General features: G+C 40.1%; 1 protein-coding gene across 27 annotated transcripts in view; it reads right to left on the bottom strand.

Annotated features, from left to right (window-relative positions):
- The window catches only part of Macf1 (microtubule actin crosslinking factor 1), a 332217-nt gene that overhangs the window by 82904 nt on the left and 228856 nt on the right, over positions 1-20457 (bottom strand). For all 27 annotated transcript variants that reach the window (XM_040756696.1, XM_040756695.1, XM_040756698.1 and 24 more), the window contains 10 exons: positions 19743-19976; positions 18148-18372; positions 16190-16705; positions 15305-15481; positions 14767-14890; positions 12747-12955; positions 12009-12326; positions 9725-9891; positions 7538-7694; positions 4124-4241 (listed from right to left, as the gene is read on the bottom strand). In XM_040756696.1, coding sequence (XP_040612630.1) covers positions 4124-4241; positions 7538-7694; positions 9725-9891; positions 12009-12326; positions 12747-12955; positions 14767-14890; positions 15305-15481; positions 16190-16705; positions 18148-18372; positions 19743-19976 — 2245 coding nt within the window. The remainder of the gene's footprint in view (positions 1-4123; positions 4242-7537; positions 7695-9724; positions 9892-12008; positions 12327-12746; positions 12956-14766; positions 14891-15304; positions 15482-16189; positions 16706-18147; positions 18373-19742; positions 19977-20457) is intronic.

The raw sequence follows: 20457 nt of genomic DNA, 5'->3' as shown, positions 1-20457 counted from the left end.
GCTTGAAAAGCAGGGTCACTAAAAAGCACTTCTACTTGTTTCTATATGAACTCGCTTACTTTTCTTCACAGCATCTTTTGGCTCTACTTCCTCTACCAGAAAACAGATTAAAGCACTGAAAAACATGACTCATAAGCATCCTAAAAATTTTCCTTTGGGCATCTGGTCCTGTTTCTAATTGCCACAGTTTCACCTATTTTCTTCTTAAAATTCTTCCTTTTATTTTGGAGGCATTTCTAAGTTAAGTTTAAATTAGGTTATGGAATTAGTAAGATTATAGAGAAATCAGAGAAATATTCATGACACAATGCTAAGTTAAAAGGACAGAATCTGACTGGGATTATAACTAAGTAGGAGAACACTTGCTTGGCACATACGAAGCCCTAGGTTTTAGCTCCAGTATTTAAAAAAGAAAAAATGCCAGTGGTGGTCCATGCATTTAGTCCCAGCACATGGGAGGCAAAGACAGGCAAATCTTGGAGAATCTGAGGTCAGCCTGGTCTACGGAGTGAGTTCCAGGACAACTACAGCCACACACAGAGAAACACTGCCTCGAAAAAAAAAACAACAACAACAGAATAAACAAATAAATAAGAAAAAGGAAGAAACAGAAAGGGGGCCAGGAGAAACTCCTCTGTGTACTATTTACATGGTGTTAAGTCTTATCTAAGATTAAAATAAAAAGCAGTTGTTAGAGCAGTAGATATGTTTCTTAAATATTAATATTCATGTATTTTCAGTTAAAAATAGAACAAACAGAAAACCATTTTCCATTGCAATGATATGATCACAAAAAACAAACTAGTCATAAGAAGAAAGTATTCGCCAAGACAATCATTAACTCCTATGTGAGTCTTAATCTATGGTATCTCAGTTTCTGCTGCTAGCTACAATCAATACATGCTGCTTTTGTGGAGAATGGACAGCTCTTGCTACTTAGTGACAAGTGTGTATGTATATTTTTAAACATTTTTCAGTGTCATTGATTGTAAAGGTTATAGCTCTTTGGTAGTATTTTATAGTATTGAAACCTGTATATGAACCCTGCTACATACTACTATACAATGGAAAACAGCAATAGCACATGTATAATACAGTATATAACATGACAAGACCAGGTATATATAAAAAAGGTCAAGCAAATTCTCATCAGGACAGAACTGTATAACCACAGAATTATGTTTTTATTTGTTTGTTTGTTTTTTCAAGACAGGGTTTCTCTGTATTGTTTTGGAGGCTGTCTGGAACTCACTCTGTAGACCAGGCTGGCCTCGACTCACAGAGATTCGCCTGCCTCTAAAAGTGCTGGGATTAAAGTGTGAGCCCAGCTAACCACAGAATTCTAAACATTCAGGGTCATGAAGATGTCAACTTTGAGGTGCCTTTTGTCTTCAATGTTAGTTAGAGGTGTTCTCTGTGTTTAAGAAAATAACTGAATTACTTATTAGATATTTTTAGTGACTTACCTTGGAAGCAATGATTCTCCCTTCCCCCACATCATTTTTAGTATAATTTAACAGTATTCTAACATCATAAAGTGAACTGTTAAAGCATCTATCATCATTTGCAACTACTTGCTTATATGAACTACATGATGAAGTTGCCACCCAATAATCCTACTTTAAATTTTTTTATATCCATTAAGACAGAGCCATTAGTATTTAGCACCTACACAAATGAAGACTTAGGCCGAGGAGTGGTGGCGCACGCCTTTAATCCCAGCACTCGGGAGGCAGAGGCAGGCGGATCTCTGTGAGTTCGAGGCCGGGCTGGACCGATAGCCTCCAAAACAATACAGAGAAACCCTGTCTCGTAAAAACCAAAACCAAAAAACACAACAAAACAAAACAAACAAACAAACAAACAAAAAACCAAATGAAGACTTAGGTTCAATCCTCAGCATCCCTTCAGAACCCAAAAAACAGTCATTTGATGAAACAAACAAAAACCCTAACAAAGGTGCTTTAAAAAGCATGAAAAACAACTGATTTAGACCAGGAGCCATCAAATCATAGCCCAGTGGACAATTATAGCCCTTTGTTTTAAAAAATAAACTTTTATTTGGAACACAGCTACACCCATCATTTAAACTTTGTCCATGGCTGCTTTTATGCTACAGTGGTAGAGGCTCATAACCATATGGTTTGTAAGCCTTTTTACTATCTGTATATTATAGAAACAAGTCACGGACTCCTGATCTAGTCACATGATGATAATTCACCAACAAAGAGGGTTATACATTAGAGCTTCGTTTTGTTGCTCAGTCTGATCTCCTAGGTGGCTGAGGGTAACCCTGAAGTATGGATTAATTTCCCTCCACCTGCTAAATGCTAGGATTATAGGCATGTACCACTATGACTAGCTTTGGAGTAAAGTTACTTAAATCTGTAGATCTGGGTGACTCTCCTTTGAGGAGTCCAGACTCATGCTATTTCCGTTTATTTTACTTTTTTTTCTGAATGCCTGTTTCATAATTCTTAAAATATCTTTGTTGAACCCCCAACCCTACTTCACTAAAATAATAACAAAAGCAACAGCAACAAAACCATGGGTCTTAGCCACATGTGAGGTTGTGAAATTTGGTAAGAGTAAAAGGTTTCTGAATGCTCCAACAACACTCAGAATCAAACCTGTAATGAATCTTAACTGTTTCTGGCAATGCTCACCTGGGTTTCATAGTACTACTTTACTTCTGAACACACAGCATGCACACTTTGCACTGTGTATGACATCAGGGCACACAATGCCAACAAATGTACCTTAAACACCTCAGCTGAGCTTTGAGAGTATTATATGCTTTAATTGTCAGTGTTCCATACACACATATGTGCATATGTGTATGCATGTGTGTATGGTTTCTACTACTACAAAAACATAATGGTTTAACTATAGAGAACAATATTTTGATATTTTTAATAGTAACTTTAATCCTGCCATTCCTCTCCATGTCTCAAATTAACATATACATAGATTATATTGTGTTAGAACACTGGATTTAAATTTATTTTTACTACATTTGCTTTCTTTTAAAAGTGTGTGTGTGTGTGTGTGTGTGTGTGTGCGCCTATGTGGGGGGATGAGCATGTGTGATTGAAGGCAATACTGAGACCTTGTCTTAAAAACAAAAACACACAGCTTGGTGGCAGTGTCTTATGCCTTTAATCCCAGCACTCAGGAGGCAGAGGCAGGCAGATCTCTGTGAGTGAGAGGCCAGCCTGATCTACACAGTTAATTCCAGGACAGCCAGGACTGTTACACAGAGGAACCCTGTCTTGAAAACCAAAATCAAAAACAAAACAAACAACAAAAAAACAAAACAAAACAAAAAAACCCACTAAAGGCTGGATGGTGGTGGCAGCTCACACTTTTAATCCCAAAGTGAGTTCCAGGACACCCAGGGCTGTTACAAAGAAACTCTGTCTTGAAAAACCAAAACCAACCAACAAACCAACCAACCAAACAAACAAAACCCTCCAACAAACAAATAAATCAACTTCAAAATACTAGAGAAAAGTAGTTGTTCTCATGAGAAAAAAAAAGCAAACAAAACAAACAACTTTTCCTTAGGTATTTAAATGTCTATAGGTGTGTACTTAATCTGGTAATAAAGCCTAAATCCCAACTAACAATCAGTAAATGACTGTGAACTCATACTGATTTTGCTTGTAAGATTTAGTTTATGGCCAAAGATTTATCCATGCAACTGGGCACAACATTTAGGTTCCCTTTGAAGCAATGTGCCAGTCTCTGATGTACCAACAGACTCCCAAATACCCAGCTTCTCCCTAGACATCACACTTACACCACCCAGGCTGACCCTTGTTTAAAAATGTTAACAGACCTATATCTTTACTGCTAAAAACAGAAAAACTCTGAAAGATGAAAAATAACTCTACATTCTTTGACAGCTCTAAGCGGGCCACTAATTTCACTGACTTACAGTAACTTTATAAAATGGAGCAGCATTGTTTAGCAAGGTAAGAAACAGATAAGAATGAGTGAATAGTGCTTTGTGGGTCTTCTTTCCTCCCATATTCAGCTTTCATTTTTATTTTAATTAAACAAAAAAGCATCTTCACAGCCTACAAGTAAACTGTGGAGCACTTTGAAGAACTGTACTCACCTGTCTTAGCTTGGGAATCAGGTGCTGTGATCTCCATGATGAGATTTTCTAAGGATGTGCCCTTGCAATTGATTTCTTCCACCAGAATTCCCTTACTTGCCCAGTCAACTAGAAGGCCCTGTTAAGACCAAATCGATAAATGTAACATCTGGGGCTTTTCCTCGGCAGTAGGGACACAGCTGTTACAGACATAGTCCCTACCATTTTATTTAATGTGTATGAGTGTTTTGCCTGCATGTATATGTATGTTCCATGTGCATGGCAAAAGAAGGGATCAGATCCCCTGGGACTGGAGCTACAGATGGTTGTGAAACACCATATGAGTGCTGGAAACCAAACGTGGGTCCTCTCAAGAGCAACAAGAACTCTTAACTGCTGAGCCATCTCTCCAGCAACTCCTTTACCATTTTGACAAGAAACTATGCTCACACTGTGTGTAGTGTACATACCTTTTTTTGTGAATTTTTTATTTAAATTAGAAAGAAGCTTGTTTGTTTTACATGTCAATCCCAGTTCCCTCTTCTTCCCCTCCCCCAAACAGGGAGGGTGAGGCCTTCCATGGGGGATCTTCTAAATCTGTCATATCATTTGGAGCAGGGCCTAGGGCCTCCTCCGTGTGTCTAGGCTGAGAGAGTATTCCTCTATGAGGAATGGGCTCCCAAAGTCCATTGCTATACTAGGGATAAATACTGATCTACTACCAGAGGCCCCAGAGATTGCCTAGGTCTCCTAACTGCAACAGCTGACTTGAACAAGGGGAAACTCATGGACCCCAGACTGATAACTGTGAAACCAGCATAACATTGATGCAGATCCCTGAATGTGGGTGTCAGTTAGTAGTGCTCACACCTTTAATCCTAGTACCTTGGAGGCAGAGACAGAAGGGTCTCTGTGAGTTCAAGGCCAGACTGGTGTACATAGTGAGTACTAGACCAACCAGAACTACATAGTAAGACTTTGACAGGAAGGAAGGAAGGAAGGAAGGAAGGAAGGAAGGAAGGAAGGAAGGAAGGAAGGAAGGAAGCTAAAACCCATGCTTATATATTCAGCCATTACAAGATACTGGCTTAGTAAGCCAAGAAATGGAAAAATGATACTCTAGAATTTTTAGAAACTCCTGTTTCATTTGGTCATGTATCAAATATTTATTGATAGTTATTATTGCTAGGCACCATCCAAACACTGAGGACACAAAATAGAATAAATAGGACTATGATTGATGTACTTTTTAATTTTATTTTTTAGTTTTTTTTCTTTTTTCTCTTTAGAAATGAGTGTCTTCCATATTCCATCCTGCCCTTACTTATGGTTGTTTACTGTTTGCCTTTTAATCTTTTTTTTTGTTTTTGTTTTTTCAGGACAGGGTTTCTCTGTGTAGCCATGGTTATCCTGGAACTCACTCTGTAGACCAGGTCAGCCTCAAATTCAGAGATCAACTGCCTTTATCTCCCAGGTGTTGGGATTAAAGGCCTGTGCCACTATTGCCAGGTTTGGCTTTTTTATTTTTTTAAATAAGCAAACAAAACAAAATAAAAAGCAAGGTCTTATTATGCAATCCTGGCTGGGTAATACTCCAGTGTAGACCAGTAGACCAGGCTGGCCTCAAACTCAGAGACTCACCTGCCTGTCTCCCAACAGGGATGAAATATATGTGCCTCTACTGGACTTGTTTTGGTTTTTAAGAAAACATCTTACTATGTAGCCTAGGCTGACCTCTTTAAGCCCCTGCTCTAGCCTCAGAGTACTGGGACTAGAGGCATGAGTCTTCATACCTGATTATGACATAGCTCTAAGAGTTTGGGTTATCAAGTACATTATCATGTATTAAATGCTGTTACAGAAATATGAATAGTTAATGAACTCTGAGAGCACACAGAGGGAGGGAAGCATTGACTGAAGACAGCAATTTGAAAGTGTGAAAAGGGAGGAAACAACCGGAAAATAAAAGAGAAGTCAGATATTTGAAATGTATAGAAATACAGACTTAGGCTACACTGTGTACCCAGCAAGCGAAGCTCATGTTGGGTTTAAGACAGAGTCCGTTTAACCACAGAAAGTCACTAGGAAACAGGACAAAAGGACCAGGTAATGTTTAATATCTAGGACATGACAGCTTGCCACAGAAATGGGGCACTAATTGTTCCAGAACAGGGGTGTGTGTTAGCCTTCAGCACCTTGCTCTCTCTGAGACCACTGGAACTGACTCAGCTTGACTTTGATTCTAAGCTGTAGTGCAGCGGCAGAGCAAGACAAAGAACCATTAATATCTAGCAAGCTCAATGCACTACTTCAAACTGACAGGCAGTTACTGTTTGTCAAATAAGTCATTAATCACTTCTAATCATTTAGGGTTTCAGACTTAAAATGATGTGCTGACATGCAGAATATTTAAGAATTTTCAGAGATATATAATGGTATTTGTTGGACACCACGGGAACAACAAATACAAGTTGTTTGGATCTGAGTACTTAGCATGTGGAATTATTAGGTTTTCCTTTTCGGTGGGGAGTTGGTTTAAAATTATTCTTGAAACACTAAAGGGCCCTATGAACTAATAAAGTTGAGGAATCTCTTCTTCCATTGATTGTGCCTCCACACCCCAGGGTTTCTCTGTGTAGCTCTGGAGCCTGTCCTGGCACTCAATCTGTAGATCCAGCTGGTCTCAAACTCAGAGATCCACCTGGGATTAGGTGTACACTATCACCGCCCAGCTCCATTGATTATTCTAACTGCAAATTCTCTTAGCATCCAGTCTATGGACGTAACCAAATACTCTTTCATTTGCTCTTGATTCAGATTGCTTTGCAGAGAAATGACAAATGTGTGACAGTTATTTAGTCAGATGCTGTGTGAGTATGAGTCAAAGTGGAAGACTGGTTCCAGTCATGAATGAGTCTTCCAAACCTGTGTTTCTCTTTCCGATGAGACAGAGGAGCTCCATCTCTGTTCACCCAGCCTGCTGACCCAGCTCATAAGCAGCTATCTAACCTCAAACATAAGTAATGATAATTCTCAGCCCCAAGATGAAAATGTAAGTGTCTCAAGAAATGGACTTTTACCAATCTTTTTTTATGATGTATTGTAAATTTCCTATCACAACCTGAGAGGCATCTAAGAAATAGCCTATGTTGGATGTTTGAAAACCATGTTTCAGGTAGCAGAGGCTGACATGAATTTCTCCTACTTCCACTTCCCAAGTTTTGAGATTAAAAGTATGTGTCACCATGCCTGATTTTGATTTTGAAATAGGAAATTTTACTGTGTTCAGTTCTGAATATGTGAAGAAGGGAATTCCTATGTGGACAGATAAATTGGATTTTTCATGCTACCTTCCTATCATATATGGAGTTCAGTTTGTATAAAATTTCAAACTACACTGTAGCCAGATTCCTGGAGACCTTCTGCTTTACCTACCTTCAAGTGTTCAATCTGCTTTTCCAACTCCTTAGCACTCATGAAAGTCTCTGCAGGTGGAACATTTCCTTCAGTCTCTTTCAGCCATTTCTGGAAGGTTCTAATCAGCTTCCGGAATTCATCCAACTGCTCCTGGCAAGATGATGCATCTTTCTCTCTGTGAACAAAAATGTTTTGTTACTCGTCGGACTAAGATTTTTATAAAATGGACTTGAGCTAAAACTAGGTTCATCCTGGGATTCTAGGCACCAATTTCCTAACAGAGCCCTTCCTTTCTGTACTACGTTTGGCTGTACTCACAATGTAGAAAAGCATCAAACTCAAGAATCTATTGCCCTTCTTTGGACATTTTTAGGGAGAGAAGTCTTTAATCTTACTCGAGGCTAAAGTGAAAGTGAGAAAACTAAAGGGAGCCTGCTATTTAGATACTATGATACAATGGAAAGAATGCTGGCTCTGGATCACCAATCCAGCTCTGTTGTATTTCAACTCTTTCAAGAATTAACTCAAGGGGCTGTAGAGATGGGCCTGTGGTTAACAGCACTTACTGCTTTACCAGCGGACCTGGGTTTTGGTTCCCAGTATCCACATGGCTCACAATCACCTGTGATTCTCATTCCGGAAGTCCTCTTTTGTTTTTTTGGGGTTCCTGTATGCACTACACATATATGTGTATAGCATATAAACTTATGCAGGTGTAAACACACACACACACACACACAAATACACACACACACACACACACACACACACACACACACACGAGCCTAAAAAGAAATCTGACTTGATTGCTGAATCTAAGATTCACAGAAGTTAGAACATTGGCCATAGGCTACACATGCCCATAAATAAAATAAATCAAGGAATGGCCATATCTATCAGGGATCAATCCAGAGATCCTGGTTACCCTGTAGCTTTAACAGTAGGGAGGGGAAAAATCCCTCTTGGCCCTTGTCCTCAACTGAGTCACTCAATCTGCTGTTAAGTATTTATTTATTTATTTTGGTTTTTACGAGACAGGGTTTCTCTGTATTGTTTTGGAGGCTTTCGGTCCAGCCCGGCCTCGAACTCACAGAGATCAGCCTGCCTCTGCCTCCTGAGTGCTCGGATTAAAGGCGTGCGCCACCACCGCCCAGCCAAGTATTTATTTTTGAACAGGGTCTGTTACAGCCTATGCTGGCTTCACACATATTACATATGTAGCCAAGTGTGGCTTTGAAAGCCTGATTCTTCTGTTTCTATTTCCTGGGGGCTGAGATTACAAATATGTGCCACCACACAAGGCTCTAAACATTGGTTTGAGCAAGTTTTCCTCTCATCATCAAGGTGGCCACCTGCTAAATCAATACTGCATTTGCATTTAAACCAAGAAGTCTTATTCATTAACTTATATCCATGTGAGGCATCTAATGGGAAATCATGAGTTTTTAACAGTAAACTGAAACCAGTAAGCATTTATCATACATTCCTGTATTTGTGCTAAAAGAAGAATCTAGATACTTCTCTTAAATAACTCAGTGTTATCCAAAAGATATTGACAAGTACATGTGTATACGTGCTTGTATATATGTGCATCATATGCCTGACAAGGTCAAAAGAGGGCACTGGATCTCCTGAAATTATAGTGTGGGTGCTAACAACCAAACATAGGTCTTCTGAAAGAATAGCAAGTGCTCTTAACTGCTGAGCCATCTCTCTAGCCCATAAATATAACTCATAACTCATAATCATACTTGGGAAGTCTCTAGTTTTTGTCTTTATTTTAAATTCAGCCATAATCCTACTTACTATCTCAAATTTGTTCTGTTTGTTTCAAATGACCTGGGCTTTTGGTCATTCAGAGAAGAATCAATTAGTAATAGGAACCAATAAACATCAAATGTATTGGTTAGCTTACTTAAAAGGGGCTTTTTTGTTTTGTTTTTTGAGAAAGGGTTTCTTTGTTCTGGAACTAGCTCTGTAGACCAGACTGGCCTCAAACTCAGAGAGATCTACCTGCCTCTGCTTCCTGAGTGCTGGGATTAAAATAAGTCACCACTGCTTGGCAAGGAGGCACTTTTTCATGCATGAGCTCAGTAGCAAGAGTTCTGGACACCGCTTTTTATGGTAAGGAAGTAAAGATCATCTCATCCCATAGCAAGACAAGAATAGTTCCGTATCAGTGACCAACTCAAGGTAAGCACTCACCTTTCTTGAACAGTCTTCTGCAGCTCAGTAAAATCCTTCTTGAGGTTCTGTATCTTGTCCTGGTGCTGAGACAGGTCCAGTGCAAAGCCAGAAGAGCCCAGTGCAGTAACTAGGTGCTCAAGAATATTTAGGCTCTCCTTTTGATCTTCCATTTCCAAAGTGAGCTCCTGTTGAGGAAGCAATATATTAAATTTTCTGACCCATTCATCATCTTATTTCCTTTTAATCTTTCTGTGCACATACATGCATGTGTGTGAGCATGCACATATCACATTTTTCATGTGGACATCACAGGATAACCTCTATTGTAGGTCTTCATGTTTCACCTTGTTTGACAGGGACAGTTTTTTGTTCCTTGCTGCACATGCCAGGATAGCTGGCCCATGAACTTACAAGATTCTTTTGTTTCTACCTCCCATATCCCTGCAGGAACACTGGGACTAGAGAAGCAAACTTGTGTTCAGCTTTACATACTAAAACAAGAACAACAAAATCTCCTTCTATTTAATATGTGTGGTGTGGTAGAAATAATTGCATAGTTTCAAAATTCTTATATATACTGTATGTGAGGTTGTTGGAACCTGGAATTATCCATACAGAAAGGAAGATACAAAAGCAGAAGAAAGGAAGACTCAGCATGACTTCATGATATACTTGTATTTTCCTAATAATATCTGGCGACAGGACCCAGAAGCAATGGCATCCCAATAGCAGATCTATTTTACCTAGTGTCCAGATTTTGGCTTCTAATTATCATTCCCTACCAAAAAGCAAGGCTTCTTGTAGAAAAAAACTGATTTCAGGTATGGGACTAGGAAATTAGAAGACACTCCTGTGTTGATGGCAGTATGTCAAAAGGAAATAGGACATAGCTTAAAAGGGATCCTATTGACTGAATTTGGTGAAACTTTTGCATATCACAAATAATGAATATTGCTCATAATTAAACTATCTCTGATATTTTTATAAAGAGGTAAAATAATTAGCAATTAGTGAATCTGGGAAAGACTATGCTATTATTGTTGGGCCATTCCTACTTAACTACAAAGTCTAAAATTACTTAAAGTAAAACTAAAAAATTTAGGAACCAAACCAAAACAGTAAGATTCTACTTAGAAAATGGAAGACAGAAAATGGGGTAGGGCTGGTGAAATGGCTAAGCCAGCACAGGCATTTTCTCCCAAGCTGGCACGGTGGCGTGAATGGGAAACGGCCCCCATGGGCTCAGGTATCTGAACACTTGGCTCCCAGTTGGTGGCACTGCTTGGGTAGGTTAGAGGTGTAGCTTTGCTGGAGGAAGTAAATCACTGAGGACACTTTGGAGAGCTTGTAGCTTTGCCCCACTTCTAGTTCTCTCTCTGCATCATGCTTGTGACTGAGAACATAAGCTCTACACCTGTTCTAGTCACCATGTCTGCTGCTTGCTGCCATCCATCCCTGCCACCACACTCTCATTCCCCTGGAACCGCCTATAAGCCAAAATCAACTCTTCTTCTCTAGGTTGTCTTTGTCATAGTATTTTATCACAGCAATAGAAATGTGACTTAGAAACATGATAACCTGTGTTTGATACCCTGAACCCACATGGTGGAAAAAGAGAACTTACACTAATTGTCCTCTGACTTCTACCTGCAACCCCTTCCCCATGAATGAAATGTAAAAAATAAAAAGAGTAAGTTGAATAAACTTAATGTAGAAATGTGAGGTACTATAGATGGGAATGTGGGCTATCTAGAAATTCTGGAACTCAAATTGACCACTACTTATTCAAGTTCAGTATACACATAATACTATGACCCAGAAATTGTACTTCTAGGTATTTATTAGTGGTAGTTGACAATACTTTTCACCTACTATTTCCAGTTCTGCCACTTCTAGATATATTGTAGGACTATTTACCAACATCTTTGAAAGTTGGGTATGGGTATTGAAAACCTGCTTTGGTTAATGAAATATAAATGGCTCTGTATGCACTCTTCCTCTTACAGAAGAAAACATCAAAGCACACATCAGGGTGATGTCTCTATCGACCTGCATATGGTTATCGTGGGAGCTGAATGAAAATGCTGATCTGGGATTAACCTTATAGAGCAGGAGTGAAGAAGAAATCCATGCTGCTTTTCAAAATGGAAAAACAATTTCTAGTTTGCAAGCTGGGACTCATAATTCAAAGATAATGCAGGTAAAGTTTCCAGCATTCCTCACAAAGTATGTGCTAAGTAAATGCTAGTTTTCTTCTTGCCCTTCCTTTTATTCTACCACGATGGCAGGTATGTATCCTCACCTGGATCTGCTGGGAGAAATGGGCAATATCTTGGTCTGGCTGATTCCCAGAGGCCAGCATTCGACTTTTGTTTTCCATGAACTGCTGAAGCTTAGTGGAAAGCTGCTCAAACATCTCTGCCTGAGGCAGGAGCTTCTTTAGGTTGCTCTCCTTTTCTTGCTGTTGGTGCTGGAGCTGTTCAAAGCGCTGGCTCACCTCTGCCAGTTTTCCCTGCAGCACTGAGGCTGTGGTGCTGTCAGCTGTCTCCATGAATTGAGTGACCATCTCATGGGTGGCTTCCAAGCTGCTTTTCTGCCTAGCAATGTCTTGTTTCAGTTTCTGCCATCAAGAACAATCTGTCAGTTGGGACTTACTTACTCTAATATATGAGTCATTAATTAATAATAACTTTCAATAACTTGATGCTCAAGGAGGTTGGAGGATTGTAATTGAGCCTGAAGAATGCTATAGCCTTTAGTTCTCTATCCATCTCACCACATTATTTTGCCCCCACCACTTCTGCTTGGATTCAACAGTGGTTTGTAAACTGGGGAAAAATTTTTCTTTCTTTTTTGTGGTGCTGGGGATTGAACTCAGGATCTTGCCCATGTTAATCATGTGCTTTCTCATTAAGTTACACTCCCAGTCTGAGTAGTAGAAATGTCTGCATGAATTAGTCATCTGTTACTTTTCCAAAGTTATATTATTACAGGAAAGACAAGCACATCCCCTAGTATAACACTCAGGATAAAGTCTCACCATGTTATTGGCCAAGACCTCTTGGATGACTCCTGATGAGAGCGATGCCACCTGCTCCCCTTCCAGGTTTTGTTCAACTTCCCTCATGGACCCCAGCAGGCTCTCCAGGCTCTCCTGAACACTCTGAGACTGAGCAATCGCCTTTTGCAGCAGAGCAGAGCGCTCAGCCAAGCTACAGGAGAGGCTCTGGAAGCGGCTGAAGATGGAATCTGGAAAATTGAGGCCATGAGGAAAAACACTGGACACTGTTCTAGAAGGTGTTTGTAAGGATACAAAGCTGGGTGCTGTGGGACATGCCTGTAATCTCAGTATCCAGGACACTGAGGCAAAAGGACTCAGAGGCCACCCTGACCTACATAGCTAAGTTCAAGGCTAGCCTAAGATACATACACAGCAAGTAATAAATAAATAAAAAGAAAGAAAGTAGCTTGGTAGCACATGCCTTTAATCTAAGCACTCAAAATGCAGAGGTGGCGGGTCTCTTAAGTTTGAGGTCCCCTTGGCCTATATAATGAGTTCCAGGACAGCCAGGGCTGCATAGTGAGATCCTGCCTCAAATACAAAACAAAAATTAAACAAACAAAATACTCAGAAAGTATAAGTATTTAAATTGTATACATTAATTTAAAATAACTGACATTAAAACAAATGGAATATTTTTGAAGTATATTAGCATAGGAGCCAAATTAAATTAATTAGTTATGTGGCATTTAGTAAGAGCCAGAAATTATTCAATATGCCAAGGACTAAAGATAATTAAAGTTTATAGTCTTAACAAAATGAAGACTGCAAATCAGCATAGGTAGAAGAAGCAGAACACAACTAACTGGAAAAACAGCCTGACTACTATGCTGGTACTAGAAGCACGTCTTAGAAGAACACTAAGTAATTATTTCTTATGATTTTTATTTTTTTATTTTTTTTTAGTGATACAGTGTGGTAGTTTGATGAGATGTTGCCTCATAAGTCTTGGACACTTGAATATTTAGTCCCTAGATGGCAAGATTAGGAGGTGTGGCCTTGTTGGAGGAAGTGTGTCACTGAGGGTGGTTTTATTAAAGGGCCCCAAAGCCTTCTAACATGCCCAGTGCACTCTATGCATCTCGCTTGTCATTCAAGATGTGAGCTCTCAGCTGTTCCTGCCAACATGCCTTTGCCATCATGGACTCTAGCCCTCTAGAACAGTAGGCCCAAGTAAATGTTTTGTAAATAACTTGCCTTGGTCATGGTGTTTTATTACAGCAAAATAACTAAGACACAGGGTTAATGGTTATGATTTGACAGAGGCTGTAAGGCTCTCAGGTCTGTCTCCTTCCCTCTCTTCTCCTGCTCTTGGCAAGTAAAAGGGATAAGTATTTATGGCACACAAATCATATTTTAAGAAACACACACATTATGGAATGACTGGATCAAGTTAGTTAACATGGCTACTTCACATACTTAGCTCTTTTCATGGTGAGAACATTTAAAAATCCACACTCTTAGCAATTTTCAAATATGTGAAGCATTGATTAAAGCCATTACACTGTACCCTTGGCTAAATCTGGAAAGATGAACAGGATTCCATCATTCATGGATAGCACAATGAAATAAATGTTAGGTAAGAAACAGGAGAAACTGCAGGTGGATTTCTGTAAGTTTGAGGCCAGCCTGGTCTACAGAACGAATTCCAAGACAGCCTCCAAAGCTACAGAGAAACTCTTGTCTCGAAAGACAAAAAAGAAGGAAAGAAAGAAAGAAAGAAAGAGGAAAAACTTCAAAGACAGTAAAACTTGGGAATGACAAGTTTACTTAAGGTACAACTAGACAGCAGATACTAAAAGAGTTGAAGCCAGAGGGTAAGAGTCTCCAGTGTAGTAACAGAGTTCATTAGAAAGTGAGTCATCCATCTCATGAGATCTTGTACACAGATGTCCCCTGCTCTTAGCTTAGTGCCCTGGATACCTGTTGACATTGTGTGCTATATACTGCAAATCAAAGATCACAGTAAAGAGGTAGGATTACTATTGCTGCTTCATACCTGTAGTGTCTTGAATAGGCCTATGGTCCAGGGCTGGTTCTCCTTCAATTTCCATTAGGTCATGAGCTGCTTTTTGAAGCTTTTCTACAGGTACTTGGTGCTCAGCCAATTCTTCTTGTAACTGCTACTTGTCCAAAACAAAAACAAAAACAAACAAAGCAAAAAACCCACATTTCAGTGAGCAATTATAGGTGATTCATATTCTAGAATAGTAACCAGCCTTATAGAAAAGTCCTATTTATCCACAGCCATAGGTACTAGATAAAAAAAAAAAATTATGAATCAGAGCTTGCCTAGGACATCAACTAATTTTTTTTTTTTTGGTTTTACGAGACAGGGTTTCTCTGTATTGTCTTGGAGGCTGTCGGTTCAGCCCGGCCTCGAACTCACAGAGATCCGCCTGCCTCTGCCTCCCGAGTGCTGGGATTAAAGGCGTGCGCCACCACCACCCGGCGGACATCATCTAATTTATTTATTAGTATTTGTTTCATTGGTTCCCTGAGACCTTGATACATAAACATGGTCTGCATCTGCTTACCTTTGTTGTTGCAAGCTGCTGTTGCAGGATTGCAGGGTCAGAGGCAACAGTGTCTGAGAGGAGCTTCTTCACACTGGCCTCACAAGTCAACATCCAGGTCTGCAGGCTGTCAGTGCTGCTCTGGAATTGCTGATATTGGCCTAGCAGCATGTTCAGGTGAGAGCCCAATCGTGTACACTATGCCAAAGGAAGAAAGAAGCCAAAAGGTAGCAACTTCTAGAATAGTGTTCAAAGAAAGAGCCCTGTCCTGTTTGGGGGGACTGACTGCAGCTTCACACATGGCTTACTGTCTATAAGTGGGTTTGTCACTACTTGTATTGTACTAGTCATCTCACCCTTTTATGTCCCCAAGAAGTCTTAATGAGTTGCATGACATGCCACCAAAGAAATATAATCAGACTCTAGGCAAAAGTCAGGAATGAAAGGATAAAAAAAAGTTCCTTTTGGGAGATTAGAGATATCAACAGAAAGAAAGGGAATAGTATGTAGATTCTCAACTTTAGGAGGAAACATTTTATTTGTTTGTTTTTTTATTTGAAGGGAGCTATGGATTCATCCTACAACACATTGTCTAGGAATATTGACTTAGGCTGGCTTAAATTTTGCTGAGCTATGTCTGATAAGCCCAAGATGCTGGTCAGGACACGTGAAGATGAGCTCCTCCGCCTTCCCAAATGGTGTGGCGCACATCCCAACACTGACGGAACTAAGTGTTGGAATACGGGCCCACACAGTCTGCATTTTTGTGTAACTCGTGAAACCCATTTGCCTGTGGTTCACTCACACTGTGGCTTATGGCCCATATTCTGAGTCTTAGAAAATGCACCTGGTTGTTGGAGGACTGCCATGATTGTTTCTCCAGAGGCTGATGGGGTCTCCCCTTACCTTAGAGTGGAGAGTGGTATATCTTTCTGTTGCATCCTTCAGTTTTTCATTCACTAAGTTTCTGGTAGTTGATGGTTCCTGACCTTCCTCAAAATTTTCTGAGTCTAAGACTTTCTGTCCTGAGATCGTCACAAATCTCAAGTCTCCTTTGTGGGAAATGACATCCTCTGAGAAGCTTCCTTGCCGCTTCAGCAAGGAGAGCAGGGCTTCAGGGCTGTGGCCGCCCTTGTGCATGCTGTCCAGCTCATTCTCAGATCGTTCTAGCCAGCTGTCAAATTCCCCATAGTCTTGCAGGAACTTCTGAAGTTCATCTCGTAGTGTCTGAGTCTGCTTCAGCTCTGCCTCTGACTGGGCCAGGGAAGTTGCATATTGCTCCTTCAGCTCACAGACCTTTTCCTGCAGCTTCTGTCGTTCCTCAGGTGTAAGATTGTGACCATGTTGGTCCAGGAAGGCCTGAGCTGACTGGGTGGCCACAATGAAATTCTGCTGCTGAGACAGCAATTCTTGGTGACGTGTCTGGTGAATAAACCACCCCAAAGACAGTCAGTAGGAAAACATGAATAATTTAGTTATATTTACAGCTAGAGGTAGAAATGGTAGAGGTGGAGCAATGTCTACCTCTATTTCAAAACACCACTCACTATAGGGCCAGGTGTGGCAGCACATGCTTTTTAATGTTTGTGAGTTCAAGGACAGCAAGAGCTATATAGTGAGACCCTATCTCAAAAAAAAGAAAAAAAAAGAAAAAAAAAAGCTTCCCACTGTAGGCAGACAATGCCATATTTAAGAGGAGAGATGTGAATGCCAAAATGATAAGTCCCCACTAAAGTTATGTAATGAGTTAAGGGTCAGATATGGCAAAAATCTACATTGAAGTCCATAAGAATATACAAATAGAATGAGGAACACTACCATATAGAATGAATATCCTAAATGTGGGAGTGGTAAAGAAGTACTTTTTAGAGAAAGTAAACTCTGAGCTAGGATCTAAAGAACAAAAAATGATTAGGAGCCATGCCTTCCTTTATTTTCAACAGTTACGGGGAAAGAAAATTCTAAGAGTTCAGGAGCGAGAACACAGCAGCTAGAGGCTCAAAGTGACGGAAGAGGAATGAGGAGGTCAAGTAAGCAGGAGCAGATCCTAGGAGAGGTCAATAGGACAGTGAACCATATTAAGAGTTTGGACTTAAATAGAAGGTAAAATAAAGCTATGTGGGGATACAACATCTTAGAAAGAAGATGACTCAATATGAGAGAGTGACAGGAAGAAATCTAGGATGATTATTAGTTTAGGAAATTAAGAAGGAATACAGATGTCTTGTAAAACCAAAAAAAAAAAAAAAAAAAATTGAACTCAGGACCTCCGGAAGAGCAGCCAGTGCTCTTAACCTCTGAGCCATCTCTCCAGCCCTTGGGTGTGTTTCTATATGTGCACATGAACATGGTGTGTGCAGGTGTGTCCAGAGATCAATTTTGGGTGCTGTTCCTCAAAAGCTGCCCACATTATTTTTAAGTTATTCTCTCATTTGGACCTATAGTTAGACTAGGCTGGCTAGGACCCACCAGGGAGTCCCCTTCTGTATCTTTCCCATGCTAGGATTACTAGTATGCACTATCATGTCTAACATTTTAACATGGGTTCTGATAATCAAACTTGGGTTCTCATACTTGTGTGGCAAATAACTTACCAACTGAGCTATCTTCTTAGCCCCTGGAAATCATATTCTGATACATAATAGAGGGCTGGAAGTATAACAGTTTCTCAAAGGTTGACCAAAGGAAAAGAATGATGATTAGGGTGAACACTGTTACAGAAGCCAAAGGAGAAGTACTTCAAGAACAGTCAACAGTGTTCAAGCTGCTAAGATACCAAAGACACAAACTAAGGCTGTGAATGGTTTTCTAGAGTGACATAGGTTTCTTTCTACAATTCATCAAAGACAAGTTAACACCCTTACCTTCATTAATTCATATTGCCTGTCCAGTTTCTCTGGTACTTGGTTCACCTCTACACAACCATCCGTGGCATCCTTGGCTTGTTTTTCCAGGCTAGCTCTGGAGAACTGCTCCATTCCTAGAAGGCTGGTCTGTGTCTGTCTTTCAGATGACCCCACAGAAGCCACCCAATCCAAAAGAGCATCAATCTTCTTCCTGTTCTCTGCCAGCTCAGTTGCTGCTTTACTCTGAAATCCAGAGGTATTCCAGTGAGAATGCCTTAGACTCCACTGTGAGAGCACAGGTTAATAGCGCAAAGTGGGAGAGGAACCCTCTGCTAAAGAAAAAGTGATGCTCTGTTCTGGTGTAAAATATTTTCATATAAAAAAGAATGGGGATCTTATAAAAGCTGGGAAAATAGTTACTTAAAAAACTGCAGATTTCCTCAATAGCTTAAAGAAAAATAACCAAAAACAAACAAAATGGACAAATGTCAGACTTCAGAAAGGCCCTGCAAATCCAGGTAATATACTGGTTGGAAGAGTAAGATATGCATAGGCACCATTCTTAACTGGCTGTTCTTCCCTGAAGGGACAACAGATGTTTGTCACCTTTATCATAGACAAACTGAATGCTTAGTTATTAAACTTGTCACTTAATTCTATTCATTAGCTCTTAAAGTATTTAACTTAAAAAGGTTACCCTAAACTGGGCATGGTGGTACATGCTTTTAATCCCAGTACTTAAGAAGCAGAGGCAGGTGCATCTATGTGAGTTTGAGGGCAGCCAGGTCTACAGAGGAAGTTCCAGGACAATCAGAGCTATTACACATTGAAACCCTGTCTAGAAAAACAAACAAACAAGCTGGGCATTGTTGGTGCATGCCTTTAATCCCAGCACTCAGGAGGCAGAGGCAGGCGAACCTCTGAGTTTGTGGCCAGCCTGGTCTACAAGAGCTAGCTCTAGGACAGTCTCTAAAGCCACAAAGAAACCCTGTCTTGAAAAAAAAATAAAGCAAGCAAACAAACAAACAAAAAAACCCAAAATAAAAATAACAATAATAGGAAAAGGCTGTGATAAGACATATATATTTTTTAACCGTCATCTTCAAGCAGTTTGCTTCTCTTTCCCATGATCTATATTAGTATAGGAGTCCATGGTCGAACAAAGGATCCAATTCAACCCTTCAACCTGCCAGTCAAAGCTTTAGCTCTGAGTTTTGTTTTTCAGTTTCTTCTACTTCTACAGTATACACTGAAACTATACAGCCTGCCTGGGAATAAAGTCTGTGGCCCCAAAAGACCCTGTAGATATTTTTCTAATACTCCTAGGTCACCAGTTAATATTCATGCAAGAATATAACCATCCTACCCTGGATAATACACCATCAAGGCCAAAGTATAAACTTAAAGCTAGCAAGTTTTAATTTTATTTTTGGTGAAATACACTGTTTATCAATCATTGCTAATCTAAACTCCTGAATATTTTTGGTAAAGAAAAGACCAACCCAACTCATGGACCAGCTCCTAAAGTTCTCTTCTGAACTTTAAAGGCCCCCACCGTTTGTGCTGGCATAGATCTAGCTTTGGAAAACCATTAAGCATAGCAATCTGGCTACCTTCTCTGTCTCCTGCTGTAAGGCTGATGTCACAGCTTCCTCCAACTCCTTCTGAGCCACCCGTGTCCGTTCCTGGAGAACCTCATATTGCTCCTTAGCCTGATGAAGTTTTTCTCGAAGAGCTGTCAACTCCTGGGGGCTCAGCTTGGTCTGGTTCTCCTCAAGGAACCCTTCAATCTCTTTGACAGCTGAGGCAAATGAGGCAGAATGATTCTGAATGTCACCCTGCAAATCCTTAACAAAGAGAAACAAAGATGACTGCCTTTATCTTTAGTCCTTTCCAGTCCCCCCACCCCCAGCCTTCTAATAAAGTAAGGATCTCACACACACACACACACACACACACACGCACGCACGCACGCACGCACACACACATTCACTCACTCATTCTGACCTTCTGACAATAATTTACTTACAACTTATACCAAAACCAAAGAAAAATTAAAATACTTAATTTTCCCAGAAAATGTTCAGGGTTGAATAGCAGAGATCTTTACTTGGTAATGTTGTCTTCAAAGAGCAACCCCCCACGCCCCCCATCCCTGGCAAGATTTCTCTGTGTAGCCCTGGCAGCAGTCCTATAATTCATTTTGTAGATCAGGTTGGCCTTGAATTCACAGAGAACCTATTGTCTCTGGTGGGATTCAAAGTGTACACAACCACACCCAATGAACATTCTTTTTATAAAATGCCATTGATTTGTAAGTTCCATTTT

The sequence above is a fragment of the Mesocricetus auratus genome, unplaced genomic scaffold (genome assembly GCF_017639785.1).
Source record: "Mesocricetus auratus isolate SY011 unplaced genomic scaffold, BCM_Maur_2.0 Super-Scaffold_100014, whole genome shotgun sequence".
NCBI lineage: Eukaryota > Metazoa > Chordata > Mammalia > Rodentia > Cricetidae > Mesocricetus > Mesocricetus auratus.
The sequence above is the reverse complement of the archived record's forward strand: the minus strand, read 5'-3'. Positions and strand labels throughout refer to the sequence as shown.